The sequence below is a fragment of the Gracilinanus agilis genome, chromosome 5, assembly GCF_016433145.1.
Source record: "Gracilinanus agilis isolate LMUSP501 chromosome 5, AgileGrace, whole genome shotgun sequence".
Lineage (NCBI taxonomy): Eukaryota > Metazoa > Chordata > Mammalia > Didelphimorphia > Didelphidae > Gracilinanus > Gracilinanus agilis.
This window is the reverse complement of record NC_058134.1, coordinates 209270236-209297256: the sequence shown is the minus strand read 5'-3', so window position 1 is coordinate 209297256 and position 27021 is coordinate 209270236. Positions and strand designations below refer to the sequence as shown.

The 27021-nt window shown below is 39.1% G+C and overlaps 1 protein-coding gene across 2 annotated transcripts in view; it reads left to right on the top strand.

The window, feature by feature from the left end:
• Window positions 1-27021, top strand: part of MICAL3 (microtubule associated monooxygenase, calponin and LIM domain containing 3) — a 146307-nt gene that overhangs the window by 80671 nt on the left and 38615 nt on the right. The window contains exons 19-24 of one of the 2 annotated variants that reach the window (XM_044679347.1): window positions 4051-4246; window positions 10929-11176; window positions 15048-15137; window positions 17059-17196; window positions 20417-20479; window positions 26439-26552. In XM_044679347.1, coding sequence (XP_044535282.1) covers window positions 4051-4246; window positions 10929-11176; window positions 15048-15137; window positions 17059-17196; window positions 20417-20479; window positions 26439-26552 — 849 coding nt within the window. The remainder of the gene's footprint in view (window positions 1-4050; window positions 4247-10928; window positions 11177-15047; window positions 15138-17058; window positions 17197-20416; window positions 20480-26438; window positions 26553-27021) is intronic. The other variant, XM_044679348.1, reaches the window with a different exon arrangement.

Below are 27021 nucleotides of genomic sequence, written 5' to 3'. Positions count from 1 at the left end.
ACCCACCCCATCCCCAATATTCTAGCCATATAGCAGGGATCAGAATACTTCTGGATCTCCATGACCATTTCCAGACTCTTCTTCTGCTGCTATCACTCAGCAACCTCTCTTCTTTTGAGATTCATTCTATTTAAATGTATCACCCCCTCCAGATCCTGGTAGATGATATTATACAAGGGGGAAGGGAGCTAGACCAAGAAGAGAGACAGAGGAGAGAGAGAGAACAATTAGTTCAGCCCTAAAATGGAATAAGCTGACTTTAGAAGTAATTGGTTTCCCTCACTGGAGTCTTAGGGAAAGGGCTGAACAAACCTTAGGATGTATCTCACAGGGAGGATTCTTGGTCAGCTATAAGTTAAACTACTGTCCTTTCCAGTTCTGGATTCCATGACCCTGAGCTTGTGCTCCTGAAGTAGGACAATCTATGTTCAGCTGTCCTGATTATTTTTTAAATACAGTGAGACAGTTCTTAATGCTTCTGAACTATGGATTGTAACCATATCCCCTTAGGGAAGTAATGTATGAATGAACCCAACAGCTTGGAGCATCTCTGGTTTCTTTTTTGGTTCTTGAAGCCAAACCCTAATTAAATCAACATTTCTTCTCCCTTAAGCAGGATGGTATTTCACCATCGCCAATTTTCCTTGCTTGATGATATATTAGTCAGTGGTGCTTGTAAACACTAGAGAAATAATACCGGAAAGAAGGAAGAATGTCATTGAAACTCAGACTGACAGAATTTTTACCTCCAGCCTTATTGTGGGAAAAATCTTTGGATTGTTCCAGAAAATAAAAAGGGAAATCTGATTGGTTGTTGAAGGACCGTCATGACCTGGCTCTACCTTTTATAGAACAGCATTCTTTCATTCCCTCTGCTGTCCCATGATTCACTGGTATGCAGCAGCAGATCTTTCTGAACTATTCTCCTTTTTTCTAACCACCACTTTGTTTCCTCAAGTTAAATTTGTTCAGCCCCTACTCACATCACATATGATGTGATTCTCTCTGACAGCTGTGCCTCAATGACAACGACACATAATTTACTCTTTCTCTTCCTCCCTTTCCCCATCTTTCTTTCTTTCCTTCCTTTTATTATATAAACAGGGGTGACTGTAGGAAAACCTAGAAAATTACGTGGTTGAAGGATTACTGCTTTTTGTAAGTAAGTTAGTTGTTCATTTCTACCAGCAGGAAGGACTTGTTCTCGTTGCTTTATTTGCCTTGTCCAAAATAGATGCATTTTTTTTTCACCTCGTTCATCAAATTCAAGAAAAGTTTGTAGTGAAGTGACTCAACTTTCTCTCTCTAACATTCTTCTTCTCCCTCTGTTCCCCTTTAATCTTGTCTGTAAGGCTAGTTGCCAAAATATGAACAAAGAAGGAAATAATCAAATGTCTTGGACAACAGCTTTCTTTGTTATTGAGTCTGGAGAGGGGAAAGGAATATAAATTGGAACATGGAAAAGGGAGACAAGATGAATTATTCTTAATTTTGTAACCTTTAATTCTGTTGATTTGTACCGAATCTTTCCCTGTAGCACCACAACTACACAGTTGGTAAATGTTGAAAAAAGAACATAATGAAAAACCTGGCCTAGTAAAGGGTCAAAAGCATTTTAGGATAACTTGGGGGGGAACATGCTTTCTGTTGATGTGCCTCCTCCTTTTTACTGTTGTATTAACATCCCCTTATTCTGTGTCCTACTAAATATCATCATTTTTAGATTAGTCCCCTTGGTGCTATGAGCTCAGGACTGAAAATAAAACAGTGATTACAAAAATAACTCTAGCATGGGTGTACATACTCAAAAATAAGGATATTTGAGAGAGAAACACAGCAGGAGATGCACACACACAACGACACATATCTCTATTCCTTCTTATGCTCAGACAGATTTTCCTTGCCAATATAGATCAGTAAATCATCTTCTGCAGAGTTGAGAGACCTCATTTGTGGACTTCTCTTGCCAATTTCCTTGGTAATTCAAATGTACCCAAGAGGCTTTTAAGCAGCTAAACATCTAGCTCCAATATATTATTTATTCCAACCTTGGAGATAAGCTCAAGAAATGAGAGACTACAAAAATAATCCTCAGTCCATGAAATATGTGACCCATTTACATATGTCGCCTGATGAACCCTTGCAAAGAGTTTGTCAGGTGATTTTCAAAAGCTTTCTAAGAAACTCTTAATGGAATGGAGAAAGAAAAAAGATAAAAGCATGTAATCAATTTATTTTATGCCTGATTTTCTTTAACCTAGGCCAAATGTTGATTTTTGTGATGATTGTAATTCTCTGAGGGGGGAAAAAAAACACCTCAGTTTTGACCCACAACACCATACCTGAATTTCACATTGAGTAGTATGGTCAGTTTCTTAAAAGAACATTGAGGTAACTTTAGCAGAGAACACCATAAAAGCAGAATCAGTGACTAGATTTAATGGTTTCTGCATCACAGAGCGGGATGTGGGAAGCTGATACTTAAATTGTGATCTAAAGGAACTGAGCAGAGACCCATTTTTCTTATCAAAGAGCAGAGATTAGAGTAGAACAGCTATTTAATGCATGATTACAGTAACGGCATGTATAGTCCATTTATTTAAATAGAAGTTACTCAACTATGAGAGTAGAAACACAGAAAAAAAACACCTCCTTGATCACATCGTTTGATGGGGATATGATTGGGGACTCTAAATGATCACCCTAATGCAAATAATAATAATATGGAAATAGGTCTTACACGTAAAATACAGTGGAATTTCTCGTTGGCTATGGGAGTGGGGAGGAAGGAAAGGCCAGAAAGAACATGAATCATGTAACCATGAGGAAATCTTCTAAATTAAATAAATAAATGAATTAATTAAATCAAAGGGATAAACAAATAAATAAATGAATAGATGGGTGGATGAATGAATGAACAAATAAATAAATGAATGAACAAATTAGTAGATTAGTGAATAAACAAATAAATAGATAGATGGATGGATGAACAAACAAACAAACAAACAAACAAACAAACAAATAAATAAGTAAGTAAATAAATAAATAAATAAATAAATAAATAAATAAATAAATAAATAAATAAATGGAGCTTGCTTAGTTGTAAGGGCGCAACAATGCCAAGTAAATAAAACTTTTTGTAAACTTTTAAGATTGGGCTTAACAATCAGACTGCCCTTGGACTTTAGACATACCCCTGGCCATGGATCAGAAGTGCAAGATTGTAGAGTCTTTTCTCAGATCCCTTTTGAGATTCTTCCTTCATATCCACCAAGGAAGTCAAGTGCTTAAAGAAATATAATGAGATCTCTGCAAATAGGTGAACAAATAAGGGTAAGGGGGCAGGGAATAAATCTAATTGGATAATTCATTTCTTTTTTTTTTTTTTTTTTTTTTTTTGCTGCTTCTATTTATATTGGAAAAGTAGGGTAAGCTCATTGCCAATTAAAGGTAGCTGAGCCTTTTCTTCCATCTTGAGGAAAGATGAAGTAAGTCTATTGTAAATTAAACCTCACTCCCGACTTAGTAGGCAGGTGTGGCATTGAATCAGTTTTCCACTGTAACTCATAAGGGTTAATAACCAGAAAGAAAAAAAGATTGAGGGTCTCTCTTCCAAGCAGGCATAGGGAGTTTGCTTTATACAGTGATCTGCAGATGGTATTCATTGTGTTTCTGCCTGTACCAGGTAACAACCGAGCATATTCAAAGGGTCAGTGGAATAGACTAAAGAGCACATTTCTACTCCCTAGTTTATCCGCCAGTAAGCAATTATTAGGCATCTATTGTGTATACAAAGTGTCTATGCGTGGGTGTGTATCCCTGAAAGGCAAAAGACAGTCCTTGCTCTGCAGGAGATCAGTCTAATAGTGGAGAAAGAATGCAAACAACTATGTATAAACAGGATAAATGGGGCATCATCATTATGGGGAAGCCATTCACTTTAAGAGATATCAGAAAAGGCGTCTTATAGAAAGTTAGATTTTATCTGGAGCTTGAAGGAAACCATTTGAATTCAAATCTCAGTCCCTTGTTTCCTGATTTGTGTTGCAGGTTCAAGTGTAAATGGCTTGGAGGAGCCCAGCCTTGCCAAGAGACTGAAGGGGACCCCAGAAAGGATCGAGCTTGAGAATTACAGACTGTCCATGAAACAGGCAGAAGAGCTCGAAGAGGTTCCTGAAGAAACCCTAGCAGAACACAATTTGAGCAGCGTCTTAGACAAAGGGACCGAAGAGGACGTGGCAAGCAGGTTATTATGTACTATAAAGAGTGCCTTCCACTCTTTATATTCCTGTTCATCCTATTTCAAAAAGTATCATCCTTTGGGTTTCCAAATGACTTAGCTCATACTCTAAAGGGGAAAAAAAGAGAATAATGAATAACATATTATACACACACACACACACACACACACACACACACAGAGCATCTTCCACATACTATATCTCATTTAATTCTCAAAAGAAGCCTCTGAAAGAGGTTGTGTAAATATTATCCCCATTTTTAAAGCTGAGTAATCAAGGCACAGTGTGTGGGATGAATTATGCCTGTCGTCACATAATGAGGAAGCAGAAAAGTTGATCTTTAAACTCAGGCTTTCTCACTTCAAAACTATTGGTCATTCCCGTGCCCTGTGCCTTTTTCCTCTATCTCTTTGTATTTTCTGAAAGATCTAAGCCACTGACTTGGCCACCATTTAATTCAAAAACTTGGCAACTATTTAATACATTCTTGGTACCTAGCATTTCCCTGGTCACTGAGAATAATACTAAAGAACTGTGTGAATTATTTGCAAAGTCCACTTTTTAAAATCCCTTTTCCCTGTGGGATAGATAGTTCAATTCACCCTAGCACCTTATTTAGGGTTTAACCAAGTCTAAACCAGAAGATTAGGAGTTCCTCACCTTTCATGATTCCTTCCTTCAAGTCTGTTATCCATGGAGTAGGACAAGACCATGGAAGACTCTATTCCTCAGTTCCCCATGACACTGTATCTGCATTCCTTGAACATGCACTTGTAATGACATCTGTTATCATTGGAAGAAACCAAATTAGCAGAAGTAAGGAAGGTCCCTGCTTCTTACATTGAACTTCACAAAGCTTCCCCTATGAAGTATGTGTTCATACTAATGGCAGCTTTTAAAGTGCCCTGCTGAAGTGTGACTTCATCTCTGAAGAATAACCCTGTAAAATGACCAAGGAACTACTTTATAAATTTGGCAAAATCATTACAGAATTTAATTGGAGAAACAAAGGGGTCTAGAATCTTAAGGGGAATAATGGGGAAGTAGTAGAAGGAATGAAAGGGAAATAATACTTATAGAAGTCGAAACATAATATATAGTAGTAATCATGAAGACTATTTAGTACTGTCTTAAAAAATAGAAAAGTAGGTCAGTGAAAACAGCCTAGGAAGGGAGAAATCAAACAACAGAAGCCAATACCCAAGAGTACTAATTAAATTCAGAACCACAGATTCATGGGAAAGAACTCCCCATTTGATGGAAACTGCTGGGGAAACCCAGCATTTTAGAAGAAATTAGATTTAGATCAACATATGAAGCTATATGGCACAAATAAACTCAAAACAGTTATTTAATATGAGTATTAAGAGTCATACCCTTAAGAGAATCTTTCATAATTATGTCTAAAATAATTCTTAACCAAACAAGTAATAGAGGCAATCACAAAAAGATAACAAGTCTATTTACATGAAATTGAAATTTAAAAGCTTTTGCAAAAACAAAATTAGTGTGTCTAGAATAAGAGAATCTGTCCTTTAGGCAGGGAAAAAGTCTTACCACTATATATAAGGATCTACTATCTAGGAACTATCACAAAGAGACCAAGAGCCATTCCTTAGTGGACAAGTGGTCAAAAACTGTGACCAGATTAATGCAAACTATAAACAACCATAGAAAAAAGTCTCTTGATTACTACTAATAAAAATAATTTAGATCAAAAACAACTCAAATCACATCACATCAAATCAAAAAACAAAACAAATCAAATCATACCCAGTAAATAAGCAAAGATGACAAAAGATATAATTAATGTTAGGGAAAATGCAGGTACATTGGCTCACTGTTGCTAAATTGTTTTGACCATGCTGGAAAGCAATTTTGGAATTATAATAAGAAAAGTGTCTATATCCTTGGACCCAGAGCCTCCTCTGCTAGTCTTCAGCCCCAAAAGAAAGGTCCCCAGAATATCATAATATTTGTAGCAGCACTTCTTGTAGAAAAGAAATGGAAGCAAAGTATATCTCCATCCATTGGGGAATATCTAGACAAATTGGAGTACATGAATCTAATGGAATATTATTGTGCTGTAAGAATATGATGATATTGAGAAGCATAAAAAGATTTATGAATTAATGTGTAATAATTTTTTAATTATATGGTATATAGTATACACAGTGATAGTAACATAGAAATTGAAAGCATGAAAAAAAACAATCAAAACCTAATGTGATGTAATTCTGTTGATCAAACATTACCGAGAGGGGGTGGGGGAAAGCTCCCAGCTCTCGTTCTTGGGGATATGGGGGTGAAGCAGGGAGGGACACCGGAAATGTGTGCAGTGTGGAACAGTGCGTGTACTGTCAGTGAGTGAGTGTATTGTTTACTTTTACTGAATTGCTTTTTTTCAGAATGGTTCCCTTGGAAGGAAAGAGGCTAAGGAATCTATTTATTTTTTTTATTTTATTTTATTTTATTTTATTTTATTTATTTATTTATTTTAATCTATTTAGGTAAAGGTGATGTTAGAGCAGCTAGGTAGGTGGTGCAGTGGATAGAATGCTAGGTCTAGAATTAGGAAACCTTTATCTTCATGAGTTGAAATCTAGCCTCAGACACTTACTAGATATGTGACCTCGAGCAAATCACTTGTTTGTCTCAGTTTCTTCTTCTGTAAAATGAGCTGGGGAAAGAAATGGCCAACCACTCCAGTATATTTACCAAGAAAACCCCAAATGGGGTCATGAAGTGTTAGATACATTTGGAAAATAAACAAACAGTAAAGCGTGATGTTAAAGACAAAGGATAGCTATTAAAAATTTATTTAAAGAACAGTAACGTGAGGAAAGCCTGGAATAGGTATTATTTTTCAAGGAGTAAAGTTTAAACAAAAAGATATTGGTTACCCAGAGCATCAGTGACCAAGCTGACTATAGAATGAGATTTCCATCACATGATATCAAATCCTTCCAACATAGATAAATTTATATTGAAGACCCTTACCCAACATAATTCATTTCCAAGTGAGATATGAGACTATCATGTCTTGTGTCAATCAGTAGCTATTTCTGAAATGGGACTCTCAGGAATCCACCCCAGAGGGAAGGAGTGGAAAGAACCTCCTTAGAAAGATTTGTGTGATTTTTATAGCATTCCCATTGTTTTGACCAAACCTAGAAGAAACATCTTCTGCCTATACAAATCAGCAGCTGCTCCACAACTTAGAAGATTAGAGATTTAACTCGGGAACAGAAAGATTAAATGACTTCCTTGCCTAAGATCACACAACCCTTAGATGTTAAAATCAGTCAAAATTATCAAAATAAGATTTTGAGAAGCAGCTAAGTAGCATAAGGGCTAAGGGCACTAAGCCTGGAGTCAAGAGGATTTAATCTGACCTCAGATACTGGGCAAGTCACTTAATACCAACTGCCTGTCTTACTACTGAGTTACTACTGAGACAGAAATTAAAAAAAAAGAAAAAAAGGCAGAACTTGAACCCCAAATTCCCCCTATCTTCCTCTCTGGGCATAATATTGTGATGTCTTATGCCTGAGGAATATCTAATGCTTTCTATAGCTAGTTTAACTTGTGCCTGTTCCTTAAGCCTCTGGTTGTGGTTTTATGCACCTGATAGAGAAGAATAAAAATTTTCTCCTGATTGAAAAAAAAAATAGTTCATCACTACACAATTCTTCCTCTATTGCTTCCCAGAGTAATTTTCTGATGACAGAATACTGACCCTGCCAACCTCTCCTAAAATAGGATTCTAGTTCTGGATGATCTGTCGTCCTGGGCTTTTTCAAGTTACTTCTTTAATCCTGAATTCTTAATGTATGGAGAAGCTGGTTTTCCCTTTTGTGCTTTGGTGAATTCACTGGCTTTCCGGGACTGCCAGGACACAGGATTCCAGGCTATGTAACAAGAGGAGGAGCCACCAAGCGGTCCAGCTTCCTTTCTTCTCCTCCACCCTTCCTGTGGGCTCTTCAAAGGTCAGGCCCCCAGAGTCCAGCACAGATGAGGGCAGGGAAAGTAAAGCGAGCCTCGAGATGCTGGTGGACTGACTCCAGTTGGTACCTTCATATAAGTAAAGAGGATGGAGCACCCTTAGTATGACTCTTTGTCCTGCTGTATTGTAGTAAGCCAGCATCCTTGGTACCCTGTTGATCAGCATCCTTAAGTTAACTTATACACACACACACACACACATATTTCTCCCAATATAAAAATTATCAATATCAATATATTATATAAATATATTGTATATATATAAATATAAATGTATGTATAAAATGTATATGTATATATAAATATAAATATTATCAATATAAATAGAGTCACTTCATATTTCACTTTATGAAGATGTGAAAAAAAGGAAAAAAGAAAAGAAAAGGTTTCCTACCATTTGGGGGAGAGATGGAAGGGATTTGCTTTCTCTGGGCAGGAAACGCCACAGAGTTTGAACGTAGCCTGGGTTTTATTGAAAATCTACCTTCCACACTGTTACTCCCGTGAAAGAAAAAAAAACACTTTGGAATATTACTGAACAGCTAATCACATATTTATTAAGTGCCTACTTCGTGCAGGCACTGGGGATACATATGTAGACATTAAACCCTTCCTATCCCCAAGTGGCTCTTATTCAGAGGATTCAGCATATGTGTTCTTGTAGAGAATGGTGATGCATGTTTCTGTCCCTGAATGTGTCATGTATTTGGTCAGATAAGTGCTGTTTATTGTTATTTTTCCAAGTTCTGAACAGCAATATGGGCTGAGAGCAGACCTTGTCAACAGGGCTATAACACCAGGTGTTGGAATGTTATTTTCCATTTATTTCCCATAGGCCATGAGCTCTGTACTTTTCCAGTAAGATGAACCTAGTTTATTTTTATTATTCTGCCTTCACTGGCTCTGTGGCCTGTTTCTCTTTGTGAATTTTCCTCCCTTCCTTTCCTCTCTTCCTTCTTCCTTTTGCCAGCTTATCCCACAGTGAAGAACCCTGTGTGGCTCTGACAATCTTCTCCTTTCCCATCACACAATGTATTCCCTCTTTTATTATCGTCGTTGGTCATTCTCACTTTGGGAATACTTTGTTGTATGTGTCCATAAAAGGTAGTTTCAGGAGGGAAGCCACTAGAAATTGGGGCAATCAAGAAAGGCTTTGTGCAAAAGATTGTGACTGAATCACATCTTAAAGGATGGGGCTTTATGAGGTGGAAGTACAGAACGAGTTTGGGAGACACCCAATGCAAAGGGTTATGGATGAGGAACAGAAAGAAAGCCATTTGGACTGGATCTCAGAATGGGATCCATGAAAGACAGTGATGATGAGCCTGAAAATGAAAAAAATGTAGGTGAGGGCCCACTTACACAGGACCTTAAAAACAACATGGGAGTTTCTATTTTATTCTGAAGGCAAACAGAAAACCACTAGAGTTGGTTAAGAAAGAAAGTACTCAGATCATATCTACACTAAAGGAAAAGTATTTTTATAGTCATGTATAGGATGGACTTGAGTGATGAGGTTCGAATTGGAGAGACCAGTGAGGAGCATTTTGCTATAAAGCAGACAAAAGTGCTCCCTTCAGCAGCATCTATAAAAACAATAAAATATACAAATTAATATCTATTAATATGTAACTAGGCAAAAGCAGTTTTGTGTGATCAGTGAAGAATAAAGGAAAGAAATGTTTATTAAGCACCTATTACGTGTCAGGCTATTTGATCCTCAAAACAAATCTGGGAAATTTTACAGTTAAGGAAACTGAGGCAGGCAGAAGTCAAGTAACTTGCCCAGAGCCTCACCCCTACTAAGTGTCTGAAGTTTAATTCAAACTGGGGTCTTCCTGACTTCAGACCCAGCATTCTCATCTATTCTGATAAAAGAAAAAGAGTTAGGCATGAGAGACAGTATGTTTACATATTTGGGGTGAAGGAAGAGTAAGGAGTTGAAAATAATTCTGAGATTAGGAAGCCGCGACATTAGATCAAGTAAAAATAAAAATCCCACAAACCAGATTATGATGAGGAGAAAGGAAAATCTGCCATTTCCCAGACTTCTAAGATACTGAGTTTGCATCTAAAAACAGTTTGTGAAAAATAAAATTTTCCTGCCCCTACTTGTTCCCTTTGTGTACCCCATATAAATTTCATCCCCAGCAATCCTAAACTGTGTTGATGTATGATCTACTGTCAATTGCTTTTCTAATCCGATTTGCATGAGTGTAAAGATGTATAGTTGCCATGCATACCGCCCTCAAACTTTTCCATAATGTATCTATCACTTGACACTCATTCTCTTTACAGTTTCCTATTAAAATGGATACTACATATAATATATATTACATGGGTATTATACATTTTGTGTATATTATGGATATTATATATAATTTAATTATATGGAGTATATAATTTATATTATATTAATGTTGTATATAATTTATATTACATGGATATGTTAATATCCAATATGGTAGGAAGCTGACCACCTTCACAGCTTCCTTCTGGCTATTCTTTCCCTACAAAATTCTCAGAGTAAAGGTTTGCCACCTTGCTACTCCCTGCTCATTTTATTTTTAAACTCAATGACACCTCTTCCTCCCTCCAGCCCCTGAATATATGGTCTTCCCTTGGCAAGTTACTTGCTGTTTCTTCACTTTGGCTGTTTCTTCTCTTTTGGCTTCTCTGTAGCAGTTCAGAGTCTGAGATGGAGGAGGAAGATGAGGAAGAAGAAGAAGAAGAATCCCATCTCCCCCCTTCCGACCTGGGAGGTGTACCTTGGAAGGAAGCTGTTCGGATCCATGCTCTTCTAAAAGGGAAGAGTGAGGAGGAGCTAGAGGGCACCAAAAACCATGAGCCTGGGAATGAAGAAGAGGAGGAGGAAGAAGAAGAAGAAGAGGAGGAGGAGGAAGAGGAGGAGGAGGAAGAATCTAGTGAAGGTTAGGAAAACTATGTCTAATCATAACCCTGAGCAGTTCCCTACCAAAAGTAGTTTTATGCAATTTTCTCCGTACAGTTTGAAAAACAAAGACACAAAAAAGAGATCCATTCCTTGCTCAAAATTTGGGTTTTTTTCTTGCTTCAAACTCTTAGTAGAAAGCAAGTATCCACATAGAGAACACACAGTAGTCACTGGGAGGTGATCGACAGATTCAAAAAGATATTTCTTGCAAAGATGCATATTCTGATTTTCTGTGCTACTTTTGAGCATGCATCAGTAATCGGGGATTAATAAATTTCATAAGAGCCCTGATGCTATTGTGAAACCTGTACGAGGCAAATTTGAGCTTCCCAGTCTGTTAGGAACTGTATTCCTAACTAATTTTCTTTCTTCTTTTCATTTTTGGTTAAAGAACTCTACTTTAAAAAAAAAAAACAGTTAATCTCCCTTTGGAGTACTCTGATTCATTACCTAGAGATTATTGTGACCTAAAAGCATCTTTTCAGCTCAGAGTCATCATCATTGATGGAATCAGCTGTCTCACTGGATACAATAAGATAAATATTTTTAAAGGATATTTCTTTTTCTACTTTACAAACTTTTTCATTACCTATACTCTTTCTTACTAATACCCAGGTTTTTATCTCTGCGTCCTTTCTTGGTTTTTGTCTCCTTTGAAATTTCTACTAGTCTTCTTCCTATGTTAGAGCTACAGTGCTATCTGCTTTGGTAGCTATATATGTAGACCATTTCCCCCGCTCCTTCTCTATGGCTTGCCAGGAATAAGTCATTCTTATCCTGAAAGCTGTGATCCAGAAATACAAATCCTACTCTCAAATAGCATCTATGTAACTAGCAGGTCAGATTCCAAACTTGCTTTTCTCTTCTGGATCCCTTGCCTTTGACTAGCAGGAGTGATGAAAATACCACCCGTGCCCTTAAAATCTTGAGTTATTTTGTAATTTTCAGCAATGCTTTCTAGGTTCCTTCTTGCAATATTATTTATCCCCACATAATCATGGGAAGTAGGTGGTAGTTACCAAGCCTTGAGAAGATCCAGGAAATGACAAGATTCTCTAGAGTGATTATCATGTCCAAAAATAGCCTCTTGGGTCCCCATCTACCATTATTTGTGTCTCCTTCCTCTGACTCTTATTAGATGATCTCTTACCTGATGATCCCATATTCTATTTTGTCAGCAGACCTTTCATCTCAAGATCCCCCTCCCATGTTCATATCTGTTACTTAAACCCAGGTGTTCAGTGGTTCCTCTTCCCTTTCACTTACAGCATCCTCTTTTACCCACCAGCATCCTGATGTGAGTCAAGACCCCTCTTTGTCCCTTAAGATACTTTTTCATCTGTATTTTCACAGTGAACTTTTTCTCCCCTTTAAAATAAAAAAAAAATTCATTGGCCCTGATAATTGATAGAATAAAGAAGTATTGCTCAGGCATCTTTTCCTTTGCTTCTAGGACAGAGACCAGCTGCACATTAAGCAGAAATAAGCCATCACTTCACTACTTTGGAAATAAAAAATCATTCTTTGTGGATCAATGCACAATACTTCCACAATACTCCCTGGTTTCTCAGGACATTGCAAATCTGAGGAGGACCTCTCCTACAAAACCTTTGTAGCAAACTGCTCTGGGAGAGCTTAGGCTTCAGAATTGTCATGACTTTCCATGACTTAATAGCTCTTTTTTCATTTCATTAGCATTTGCAGTATTAGCTATATCCATCTTTCTTTCTTTTGTTTTAACCTTGTTCCAAGTCTTCCTCCTTCCTCTCTATTTTTTCCCTTATGCTCTGACTTGAGTTTGAGTTCTCAGGTCTTCCTTTTTCTTTTTTTCTTTTTTTTTTTTTAATCCTTACTTTCCATCTTAGAATCATTACTGTGTATTGGTTCCAAGGCAGAAGAGTGGTACAGGTTACATTATTGGGGTTAAGTGACTTACTCAGAGTCACATAGCTAGGAAGCCCCTGAGGCCAGATTTGAACACAGGATGTCTCATTTCTAGGCCTGGCTCTCAATCCACTGATCCTCCCAGCTGCCCCCATCCCTTTTCTTTTTCAGTGCTAGCTCTGCTCCTTCTCCTTCCCCTCCTTTAGTTTCTCTTCAAATCCTCCAAAATTTTCCCATTTCAAAACTCATTTGCTAGCCTTTTTCATAATTACCCCAACCCTTCAAAAAAATTCCTTTTCCTTCTCTCCATAAGTTTCTCTCTCCAAAGCCAGAGGGAAAATTCATGCCTTTCTGAAAAAAGAATAAGTAGGAGCTGAAGGACCCAAAACCAAGTCCAATCTAAAAGCTATTTTTGTCTTGGATTTAGGGATTTGGGTTTCTTGTCTTGGCACCATCTTCAATCCTTTTTGACTTAAAGACCTTGACTCTTCGTGACCGTTATTTAACTTCTCTCTCCTGATATTTATATGTATGAAAAACAGATGGTAATCCTTACCTCCCACCACCACTTCTACCTCACACAAATGAAATGTGATGAACAGAAATGAGGTATGACTCTTGGAATTCTTCCAAAAGAAGACGTTATCTAAACTTAGATTAATGTCATCATCCTAGAAATGTGTAGACTGGAGGAAGCAAGAAGCTTCTTCTGCACTGACACCTAGTTTTCAGTCATAGCACCAGCCCAAATTCTTAACAGCCCCCTAATAATCAACACCAGATAAAGATTTTGCCCATCATGCTTTATTTCCTTCTCCCTGGAATTAGACGTGCTATTGTTCTCAACTGTTCCATTCCTTCCGGACCCAAAGCAAAGAACAGAGGCAAAGTACTTCCTACTTGTAGTATATCCAAAAAGTCTTCATGCAGCTAAGCTATTAAATCTTAAATCAAATCTTTTTATTAATATTTATTATTTATTAGTATTATTTATTAAATCTTAAATGTAAGGCTCTTGGGACACCTTGTATACACGTGTCTCATTATTCAGCCCATCTTCCAGAGCAGCTGACTGTCTAGGGACAGAAATTTGCGGTGAGGCATAGGATGAGCAAGAGAAGGCAAAAGCCAAAAGTACTTTCTGAATTTTTTTTTTTCTGAATTGGAGAAAAGTAAAAGGTTCCAGTTGGGTGGTCTGATCAACTTCCCTTCTTTCGCTCCTAGACCCACTAAGATGTGTGCTTTTCCAAGTCTGTATTTATAAATCAGAGGAGCACTGCTATTCCAAATTAGTATCTGGCTACTCTTTCAGGATATAGACACCCCAGTCATGTGCATCTTAGTATTCTTCTCTATGAAGATGAACTGATTTCATGAGAAAAATTCAAGGAATCAGGAAAAGGGGAGCCTATGGGGGTGACAGATACCTTGGGCTCTCCTTCCTAGATACTGCCTCTTATTCCTTGGGTAGCAGTTGCTATAGTAACTGCCTCCATTTCTGATCTATGAGAATAGAGCATCTCCATGGCAGAAGAAAAGTGCTGGGTAAATATGATAGTACTGTTGCCCTCATTATCTTGGTCTGGTGATGGTTCTAGGATAGTTGACTTTTGGGCAGCTTAGGGCACAGTCTGCTCTTGCTTTTTCATTCAGAATCTCGATTCCCCTTGGCAAGACAAGAATGCAAGAGGTAGAAGTGGAGAGGGATATTTTCTTTTGCAGCCAAACAAGTACTTAGCATTGAACTCGACCAGATCCTGAAGTACCTGAAAACAAAACTTCCTTCCTGGACAAGGAAATTTCTCTTTGACACAATGGACTTAGACAAATTTGTAGACATTGACAGGAGGTCTTATTGCCTTTCAGCTGAGGATAACTTCTCTCTCCTCTTCTCTTCTGATCCTCTCTCCATTTGTCCTCATGCCTTTTTCTTTATGCTTGATGTCTCGCTCCCCTTGCTGTAGAGGGAGAGTATTGCCCCTGGAACAGAGAGCTTCAGCAAGACCACTGGCTCCAACATAACTCAAAAGAAGAGGATACGGGTACATTTAAAGGTACCCGCTTTGCCCCTACCCTGCCCGCCACTCCAACCCCCATCCTTCCCAGACAGCAGCCCAAAAAATGCCCTGAAGAGCAGGTCCCACTTGAAAAGACATTTTTAATCCAATTATAGAGACCAGCTCTGGCCCAATGCCTGACAGACATCCCTGCTCTCTGTCCCCGGCACCAGGACACCTTGACAGCCTTGGGATCGTGCCATAGGACATATAAGGAAAAAACACGAGTTAGAAAAGAATTCCAGAAATGACATGATCTATTCCTATTCTACACCTTGACCCAAAGTTTCTCATCTAGCTCAGGACAGATATCGTTTCCCAATTAAATTTCCTTTGCAATAGGAAGCCCAATGACAGATGTAATATTTGTGTCTTAAAGGTGATGGGGAAATGTCTTCTGCCCCCACCATATATGTACTTGGGCACGTCACTGTGAAGTGTGTCCACATTCATTGTAGGTGAAGACTTGTGGGATATACTTGGCAGCAGAAAGTAAGGTGTTCGCAGTGAGAAATGTCTTCCCTCTGCTATTAGAAGAAATGAATGGGATTCACCTTTTTTTCTTCCCACTCCCTTGCCTCTTCTTACTTGGCACATCTAAGGCCATTGGGTGGCATCTCCACTCATGCCTTACCCTAGGGTGATTGAGGCCCCTAAAGGAAATAGCTTACAATTTATTGAGTCTCCGTAAAGAAGCTGGGGGCAGAGGAGCTGACCGTAGACGTAATTTTTGTGTTGGCATTCGATGCTTGCTTTCCAAGCCAGGTGCCCTTGCCTACCAAAGCGAAGCCACAAGAACTGAAATCACAACCAGGTCAGCCAATTAGATCTCCAAGGGAAGCAGTTAGGCATTGGGGGGCAGCCTTAAAAGTACTTCTGGTCAGGTGGTACCTGCTCTCCTTGAACCCTCCCCAGTGTCCCACTTCAGTTGCTTACTGTCCCTGATATTTTAACTCAGCTGTGTGGCATGATACAAACACTAATTCTGAAGAATCCATGCAGTGACGAACAGCATGGATATGCTTTTGCTACAGCTTGCAAGCTCTTGAGCTGCCTTGAACCCAGGACCTATCTCAGTGGAGCAAGTAGAGGTCACCCCAGTGGGTTTCAAGAAAGACATTTGACTCCAGAGAAAGGAGATGAGAATTTACCCTCATTTCCATTCTTGAGTTATCAAAGCTTCAGCTTTTGGAGGGGGGCATCTCCCCACTCTTTCTGAACTTCCCTTCATCCCATTCCAATCCTCTGATGCCCATCTTCACCAACTTGTGCGGCATGCAGCATGGGGCAGGAGAGCTTCTCCCACATCAGCCCCTAACTTAGTAGGGAGAGTAGGTGCTGCCAGAGTGGCTTACCTTCCTCCCTCTCGTTGCCTGGCCTCTTAAAGCACAACCTGCCTCATGGCTTGGTAGTGGTAAGTGCCTTGTTTCAGGGGGACTCGGGTTATTTAATGGGGAGTCACTAGGATGCTGTGATAAGGCTATCCAGCTAAGCCACTGGAGAACCCCTTTTGAAAGTTGATCTCTTCACAGAACTGGATTTGATTCTGAGTAGGGAAGATAAAAGTGAAGTTGGTATACCAAACTGCCATCTTGGAAGAAGAAAGCATCAGAAGGAAATGGAGTGGCATTGCTGAGATTGGCTAACACTCACCAACATTATATTTTCACTTCTTGAAATGACTAAATCCAACTGGGTGAATCGTGGGAGAGTTGCTGTGCTTATATATGTGTTTTCAAATTTCACTTCTGTATGGTCTCTTGAAAAATAGTGTAATTTTTCTTTTCTCTCTGTTTTCCTTCTTGTGATGTCTTCTCCCTTGTTTTTCCTTCCCTGACTGTGGCTTTTCCCCTTTCCTTACTTCCTTCCAACCCTTCCTGCCTCCCGTTTTCCTTCCACCCTGTCCTTGCTATGGCAGCCGGAAATCTGAAGCTACAACAGATTGTAAATCTAGTTGATCCCCTGGAGATCCAGGCAGATGTACACTGGACACACATTCGTGAAAAAGAGGAGGAGGATAAAATGGTGTCTACCTCCAAGTCCTCCAGTTCCAGAGGTAACTGCCCTGAGGTCCAAGATCCTTTGTGTACCGTCTGAACACTTTAACAATTTCCTTATGTAGAGGACTTCCTTATTAGGGGAAAAAACCATCAAATGACTTAAGAGGAAGGCCAACAAAACATTTATTTTCATTATGTTAGATATGGTGTTTATTTACCCTTGGGTCCTTTTGAAGGGTATGGAAAGTTTTCCATGGATTTAAGGCCCTTTCACCCTAGACTCTTTAATGTACAACAAGAGACAAGCTTAAAAAATCTAAAATTGGTTTCCCTAACTGTGTGACCCTGGGTAAGTCACTTAACCCCCATTACCTAGCCCTATCAGTCTTCTGTGTTGGAATCAATGCACAGTAATTGATTCCAAGACAGAAGGTAGAGGTTTAAAAAAAATTCAAAGTTGTTTTTCCTATGGTCATTATCCCAGCCTTTCTAGTTTGTGAATTCTGCTGGCATTTTCTGATGGCATGTGTGTTGTATGCGTGTAAATATACATGTATGTATTCATATTTTATATTTTTTACATGTCTACACATATATGTAGATATATGTAAGTTTTTGCATACGGAGGGTGAAATTTGTGTATGCTTAGGGGGACTCATATTGTGTAGGTTCCTAGAGAAGAAAAATTAGGCTAAAGGTATTCCAGAAATGTTCCAGAAGTGATTCCAGTTTTCAAAGGATGAATTATCTTTCTTTTTTCAAGTAACCTCATTTCTCCAAGTTGTTCTTAAGGGAACTAAAAGAGACAAAAAAGGAGGTTATTAAGACTTTCCATCTCTGTCGTCTCATTACTTCCTTCTCTACTCTAGCATCAGCATGTATTTTTAAAATATATTTTTATTTAAAACTTTTGTTTTGAAATTTTCCCAGCATCCCTCTCTTTCCCTCTCCCAGAAAGCTGTCCTATATAACAAATAATATATTTAGAAGGCAGAAAGAAAAAGGAAGAGAAAAAAAATCACCAAGTGTAATCAGTGCATTGAAAAAGTCTGAAAATATATATAGGGTTCCATAGCCATGGGCCTCCCTCCTCTGCAAAGGAATGGGTTATATTGTTTTCTAGCCATCGCTTCCTGTGGATTTTTCATTGCTTTTCTGTATTCATCATATTAAGCATTTCTTAAAGTAATAATCCATTTACCATAGTTTAAACATTTATTATGTGCTAGTTTTTCATCATTCCCTAATTGTTGGGTATACTAATTACTTTATTTACAATTCTTTGAGATATTTTTGTTTTTGTTTTATTTAAAATTCTTACCTCCTATCTTAGAATTAAGATCAAATATCAGTTCCAAAGTAGAAGAAGAGCAAGGGCTAGGCAATTGTGCTTAAATGACTTGTCCAGGGTCACACAGCTAGAAAGCGTTGGAGGCCAGATTTGAACCCAAAGGTCCTCCCAACTTCAAGCTAGGCTCTCTTGTACTACTTGGCTGAGATTCAAGTTTTCATTAAGCCACCAGAACAATTGGAGGTTCTGTCAGTGTACCTAAAATGTTCGGATATTACTTCTGAATTTGGCAGTGAACCTTTCCAGGAGAAACTAGGAGAGGGAGAGATAGAGAGATTGAAAGAGCGAGAAAGAGAGAAAGAGATTGAAAGAGATTGAGAGAGAGAGCACAAGAGAGACTGAGATTGAAAGAGAGAGTTACTTGAAATATGGGGCAAGAGGAAAAGAGAGAGGGGATATTTGAGATGTTTTCTCAGTCAACTTATCAAATGCCTTTCTCCAAGTGCCCCTTCTAATGCTGGTGGCTGTCACCATCCTGATTGACCATGATGGGACCATGGCTTTATCAGGCATCTCCTAGCATTAGTTAGGTGGTAGAGTGCCAGCCTTGGAGTCAGAAAGACATCTTCCCGAATTAAAATCTGGCTGCAGACACTTACTAGCTATGTAACCCTAGGCAAGTCACTTAACCCTGTTAACCTCAGTTTCCTCATCTGCACAATGAGCTGGAGAAGGAAACGGCCAACCCTTTCAGCATCTTTGTCAAGAAAACCCCAAATGGTGTCACAAGAGTTGGACACAATTGAAAATGACTAAACAATGATCAAGGGCAAGATAGGGGAAAAGACAGCATGACTTTCCCCCCTTACCCAAGCTCAAATCCCAACTTTGGAGCTCCTGCTTTGAACCTTCAAAGAGTTTCTTCAGCAGTCACGTTCATCTCAATACTCAGACATGTTTGGTGCTATAGCCAAAACCTTCTCTGTTCTTTTCTGTCCTCCCTGCATGGGGATCCAGAGATTGATGTTTCTCTCCATGACAGACCAGTGATCCTAGTTGATAGGCAGCCTCAGTGGCTGTCTTTGAGGTTTCAGATGTGAATGAAGGCTCCGTGAGAGAGGATTTGTTCTGGAGAGGATGTGGGAAACTGGGAAAGAAGAAGACTGACTCGTATGAATGAAGGAACCCAAAGATGAATAAATTCATTCACAGTAAAACAGTGCCCATTAGATACCTAGGGAAAAGTTGAAATTGAGAAGAAGAGAGACTCAGAAGCACAGAATCTCGGGATTAGAGGGGTCCTCTACTCCAAAACACCCTCTACGATATTAAAGCATATAGTCATCCTCTCTTTGCTGTGAGGAGAAACCCACCACCTCCAAGGCAGCCCATTCCACCTCTTGTTAGAGAAAAAATGAGCAGACTTTTTTCCGACATCTAGCCTTAATTTACCTCTTTAAATCTTCCTTTCATTCTTCCTTGTTTTCTATTGTATGAGGCCAAAAAGAACAAGCCAACATTTCAAATACTTGCAAATAGCTATCGTGTCTCCTTTGAACTCCTTGAAATTTCCTCAAGCTTATCATCACCCAGTGACTTTAATTAATGAATCTTCATTTAGCATGATCTAACCTTCTTCACCCTCCTGGAAAATATCTAGTATATCAATATCTCTTAAAAAGTGGTACCGAGAACTTCATCTCCTAAATTCCCATCAAGATCTCAGCCCTTTAAAACCTAGAATGGGACGTCTCTCGAGCCTTCCTTTCATAAAGATTTTTGCTGGTTGCTTTCTTCCCTCTTGCCTTGGGTCATGAACATGACTGAAATGTGCTCCTCCAGGGGAGCATCTTCTCCTGTTCTCCACCTTCTGGTGTCTTGCAAGGTTCCCTTCTGCCCTTGGTTTCTCGGAGTGATCTCGTTCCTCAGCATTAGAAGTGCATACCGGAATGTAACTTTACATTTATCATTTGTTTTAAATTCAGTGCCTGACCTTCCTTCCATACGCCACGCAGCAGTGCAGGCCTGGCTGGAGACGGTCTCTGGAGGTAGTTTGGTGATGTTTCTTCTCTTCCGATTCACAATAACTGCTCCTTAAGCTCAGCCATCCAGCTGGTATCTTAACAGAATTCTGGCCCTGTTGCTCCTGCATGCTCAGGATAAGGCGGGATGGAGGGAGGGAGTGTGCATTGCATGCCTTGCTCAGACAGCCATTCTTTGCATGAACCAGACATTCATCTTAACCCTTGCAGGGCAGAGCCAAAGAAAAGTGATGCTTTAAGCGGAAAAGAGGTCCAAGAATTGGGCCTGGGGATCTGAGTAAGTGCCAGGACAGTGAAGAATCCTATTTTTAGCACTGGGCTTTGAACTAAAGTCTTTCGAAGAAATTTGGAGGAATTCCACAAAACCACTGAGGACTCCCAGAAGAGGAAACAGGAGGAAACATTCAGAGTTTTTTATGGAGTGAAATGATAGCTACAAGATTGAAAAAGATCAGGAATGGTGTATATTCTTTAAGTGAGCCACCTAGTAACAGCTATAATTAAAAATATCAGCTTGTCTTACAAGCTACAAGCTGTTTTTGGAGGCTTATCAGGTCAGCTGTCCATCCAAGATGAAGGGCTCTTCTGGGATAAGAAATAACGGAATTATCTTTCCTCCCCTCTTCATGCCCTCCCTTCCCCCATCTTTCTTAACTGGAAGTAGGAGGGAAACGTTGGGAGTCCCAGTGGTTCAGGACCATTAAGTCATGAGAAGAAATTTCATCCACTCTCGAGTTCAGATAGAGAGGACATGGCTGCGATGAGTATAATAAGCCCCTGGACCACTTCATTGTGTCTGTTTGCATCTGGAAATGATCTGACAAGTCTCAGAAGGTGTGAGTAACTCGGGTCCCTGCTGGCGTTTGATTCAGATGAAGTGCTAAACATCAGGGATGTCTGGCTTTCACTCCACATGGCTCATTGATTTGTGCGGCAGCTTCTGGCACCTCGCTCTCCATCCTAACCCCAGTTCAGCCCCTCACCCCCTTGGCCCAAGCTGTATCCCACATTAGCCGCTGGTGCAATATTATCTTCCATTTGCTTATTCATCTTTGGCATATGTGATTGAATTTTTTCCATAAAGGTATTCTCAGGAAATTTTAATGTCTTCTTCCTCTAATGCTATAAGAGAAACTTGCATATTTGTAAAGTGCAGATAGGAAAAATTTGATCAAGGACCAGGAGACCGACCGAGTCATCTGGTAAACTAGACTTTGCTTGGTTGGGAAAAGTTTGTCTAATGACCTCCTGTGCTCCCCAGTCCACTTTTCAACTCTCCGTCTTAGTTCCACAGCGGTATTATCTTCCTGACTGATAAATATCCGCATCAACTCTCAATGATTTAGAGCAATAGAGACTTAAGTATTGGATGTAAGAGAGCCAAGTTCTGGTCTTTTATTTCTCCAGTCTGTCAAGAGACTTGAACAAAGGGACAGTTGGGTCCATCCTTTGAAAATCAGTAGGACTTCTAGGGTTCCATAGCATTCCCCAGTTTGGTGGTTTGGAGGGAATCATGGATTGCCAGAATTGGGGTGCCTCAAAAAAAAAAGGAGGCATATCTTAAGATTCTACAGTCAGGAAAAGGAGACTATTTAGCTTCTCTAGAGATAAAATGGTGAAATATTGAGCTTTAGAGACAAAATGGTGAAATATTGAAATCTAGCTGAACATAAATCCTACATCAGAAGAAGAGACCAAGAAATCCCCTATAATTATAATGCATTTAGGCCCTACTTCTATTAAAAGAATTAACCTTCCCAAAGAAGCTAAATATCATTATATGCAGTGAGGTGTTTCCTTTGCCTATCTGAAGTATCCTCATCAGTTGTTACTTTTGCCTTTTTTGGGGAAACCAATGGTGAAATGGGAAACTTGAATGAAACTTGAAATGGGATGATGGAAAGTAGCATGAAGGACAGAAGAAGAGCTGAGGCCATTTTTTTTCTGTAGAATAGTTGTTTTTGTTTTGTTTTGTTTTTACCATCCATAGGCTGGAGAGAACAGGGAAAATTGAGAAATTAAATCATTTTAGCATTGGCAACAACTTCCGATATATCTGGGAGGATTTTTTCATTTTTTAAACTTTTACCTTCTGTCTTAGAATCAATAATACTAGGTATTGGTTCCAAGGCAGAAGAGCAGTAAGGGCTAAGCAGAGAGAGTTAAGTGACTTGTCTTAGGTCCCACAGCTAGAAGTGTCTCCAGGACCTCCAGGCTTGGCTCCCTATCCACTGAGCCACCTAGATTCTCCTAATATATCTGTTTTTTGAAAGAGAAAAACAGTCAATTGAGCAATTATTAAGTTCTATGTGCTAAGCTCTGAGGAAACACATAAAAATGAAATAGCCCCCACCCTCCAGGAGCTTACATTCTCGTGGGAAAGACCACATGCACCTACCTATATAGATAAATATGGAAGAAATACACAATTACCTTGACAAGGGGTAGCTGGAAGATTCCAGCAGCACGGCTAGGGGCTTGGGGGGTGGAGGAGTGAGGAAGGTTACCATAAAAAGCTTTGTGTAAAAGGGGACAATTTAATTGAGTCTTGAAGGGAGCCAAGGATTCCACAATGTGATGGTGAATATGGAATGTGTTTTAGGAATAGGGGACAGCTAATGCAAAGGTAGGGCTGAGAGAGCGAGAGCGTCATGTGTGAGAGACATGCAGAAGCCCATTTGTCCATTTATATTCCCTAAGCTAATTCAGAGTTGCACTTTCCTTAATTGTGAGGAGGTTTTAAAGGAGAGTTCCTATGCCATTCACATCGTGTCCCTACAGGGATACAGATACAGATACAGATACAAATATGTCAGGCAGAGGTGTCCAGAGAGATGCCATCTTTCCTGTACGTCCTGCTCCTTGGACTTGGGTCCATAAACTAGGGTTAATTAATAGTAAGTCAGAACATGAGTCCCATTTTGGAAATGAAAAATGCTTTTGAATTCTGTGATTGTTGCAATCTCTGAAACAAAGAGGGGAAAAAGTAGCCATCAGTCTTGTTCAGTCCTTTGCAGAAGTGGAGGGGGAAATGGCAGGAGGTGCTAATTTTGTTTTTTGGATATTCCAAAGACATTAATTTGACTTTAAATGAGAGCTCTTTGTCCAATGATCATTGAATCATCCCTATTAGAAGAGCTGGATCACATTAATAACATTCATGAAATCAATTAAAGCAGAAAACAAAATGGATTTGTAACTTAAAGGAAAGGATGAATGGCTCACAATCTCTCCTTAGGCAGGCAGAGGGTTTGGTTTATTCCCCCAAAGACAATAAGAAAGATCCTTTCATTAGATACTTCATCGTCTCATCTTGTAGTATTTGTGGTGCAGAAATTGAAGAGGGGGACAAAGAACTTGATTAAAATCTACTAGATCAAGTCAATATGTTGTTTCAGTTCAGCTTAATATACATTTATTAATTACCAAATGTGTGACAAGGAGCTTACTTCCTGTCAGAAAGGTATGACATGTACATAGAAAAGTATTTTACAAGGAAAATTAATAGAGAAAGCACAAACCACGGAGGTGGGATAGAGGAGTGGAGCATCAGGGCAAGGAGCAGCAAGGTTCTAAGAAGGCAAGTATCATAGAAAAGCAACCTATAAAATGGAGGCTTTAGGGAAAAAAATGAAAAAAACAGAAATGAGAGAATGCACGGTAGGCCTGGGAGATAGTTTATGTTGGCAAGAAATGAAGTTGTTTAGTTGACTTGAATGTTGACTTTCTAAAAGGGGAAAAGTCAGATAAGAAAAGAAAGTGGAAGCCAGTTTGTAAAGGAACTTAAATGTTGCAAATTAAGCTTTTATTTTATCCCAATCATAGGCAAAGAACCACAGAAGACTTTTTTATGTATATATCTTGGAGAGATTATTTTGGTGGTGGTTTAGAGGATGGATTGGAAAGGGAGAGACTTAGAGGCAAAGAACCCCAATTAGCAGACTATTATGGGAATCTGGGGGAGAAGTGTTGAGGACTAGAATTACATTCTTTGATACTTGGTCACTTCAGTAGGAAGCTGGGCACAAGCGAGGATGTCAGAAAGTATGTAGGAGAATATAGTTTAAGAAATGAAAGAAACTAAAAGTCTAACTTCATGCCTATATTTCACAAATAAATTTGAAAAGAGAGAAGATGCTAGACAAGGTGAATACTAGACATTGTCACAAAAAAAAAACTTTTTCCCCCTCTAAACAGAAATTTACTAGCGGTTATAGAAGTTATATCAGAAATATAAATATATCCGGTGTCTGGGATAGCTAGGTAGCACAGAGGGCTTAAAAAAAATAAAAAAGAAAGAATCAGGTGTCTCTGTGTAGTCAGACCATCATCTAGTTAGAGCAAAGTTAAAAATTGACATCAGATTAAAAGGAAGGATAATATGAGATCTGCATATAATTATAATCTAGTTACACATAATATCATTGACCCCCTAAAAATGGACCGTGGAAAAAAGGCAAAGATCTCTTTTCATCACCAATGACAATGGGCTATACCCCAAGAGATATAAGAAAGTAAAGATCTCACACAAAAATATTCTTTTTCTTGGGGTGAAAAAAAGCTAAAAACTAAAGGGCACCCATCAGTTGCAGAATTGGTGGACAAATTGTGGTGTATAAATGTAATGGAATAAATACTTTGGGGCTATAAGAAGTGAGAGAATATGAGATTGGAGAAAAAAGGCCATGCCCTATAATAGAAACCAAACATGAATAGAAAATATCCAGAAGAGTTTATAATCTAATAGCAGTGATTAGACATGTAGACAAACACAACTTTACATATTTAATAATAAAGATGAGGGGCAGCTGGGTAGCTCAGTGGATTGAGAGCCAGGCCTAGAGACGGGAGGTCCTAGGTTCAAATCCAGCCTCAGACACTTCTCAGCTGTGTGACCCTGGGCAAGTCACTTGACCCCCATTGCCCACCCTTACCACTCTTCCACCAAGGAGCCAATACACAGAAGTTAAGGGTTAAAAAAAAAAAAAATAAGAAGAAGAAAGGTGAAATTCAGTGTATTGCATAAAAGAATGTCCACAGGATCAGAATACTTTAGAAACAAAACAGAACAAGGATTAAACAAAGTCATTCACTGGATTTGTTCACTAGTTGGTTGTTGGTGGAAACTTTGTGTGTTGAGTGAAAAAGAATGGAATATAGGGTGCTTTTTCAACCATTTTGGCAGTAAATGAAAGAATATGGGAGGTAGTTTGAAAAGGAGTTGGGATCAAAAGAAGGTTTTTGTTTCAAATAGGGAAGTTAAGTGTATGCATATGGAAAGGCTCATTTAACCTTGGAAAAATGAGGATGATTAATGCCTTGTCCCACATTTGCTGTACTTAAAAGGTCTTGTTTAATCCAAAATGTGGGCTTTGTATTAATTACCACCACCACCCTTCTCCTTTGGCTTTTCCTTTCTAAGAGTGTTGATCTAAGTCCCTTAAACAAAACTATAGCTTCTGCTGCAAAAATCTGGGAGAATTTAGGCCAACTATTCAGAGCCTCCACGGAGTCTGATGACTGTTTCTTTCCATGGTATTACAGTAGAACAACATGAATCAGTCTAAGTCAAATGCTAAACTGAGCACAACAAAAGCTCAATTCTCCCAGAGTAAAAATGCCATTATTTCTCTTGGTTCGTGCCCTTTCCACCTACGTTGAACTTTAGCCCTTTATAGAACTCGGGCAAAGCAAAGAAAGAGAACGTCGGCCTCAGTGGATATTGAGCTTGTCTCTACCTTTCACATCACTGTAGAATTTTTGGCAAAATCACCACTTGGGCAAGATCTGATCCAAAATCTGTCCCTATTCAGGGACTTCTGCCTTCCCCCCATACAGGCCTCAACTGAACATGGAGAGCCTCCCTGTCCCACCATTTGTCCAGAGTAAAAAAAAAAAAAAGAATCTCCACTTTCTTTTCTCTGGAAACAGTCTCTTTCCTTCTCTTAACCTTTCTGTGTTGCAGCCCCATTTGATGAAAATGATCTGGAAGAAGATGTGGACACAGAGCCTGCAGAAATGGAGGGGGGGGCAACCGAGGATGGGGACACCGGGGACACCGGGGCAGAACTGGATGATGGTAAGAGACTGCCAGAGGAGGAAAGGGAGCAGAATTGTAGCCAACCTCAAATTGGGGGTGGGAAGACACCGACTGGGGTGGTTGGGAACAAGGAGGGAAAAAAAACAAAAACAAAGAAGGTTACCCTGTACCAGATTAAAGGGTAGTTGAGGAAAAAAATTTAGCAAAATAAAAATATAATACAATATGGCTAATATTACAGTTCAAACTAATTAATATGCATCTTACAGGAATTCTTCTGTACAAATGAGCAGCCCTTGTTTCTATTTGAGTTGCTCTAAACTAGAAGATGTCGTTTTGATGGCACAGTGGATAGAATGCCCAACCTGAATACAGAAAGAACTGAGTACAGATCTGACCTCTCTCATTTACTGGCTCAGTCACCCCATCTACCTCAGTTTTCTCATCTGTAAGGTGAATTAGAGAAAGAAATGACAAACCTCTCTAGTATCTTTGCCAAGAAAACTGC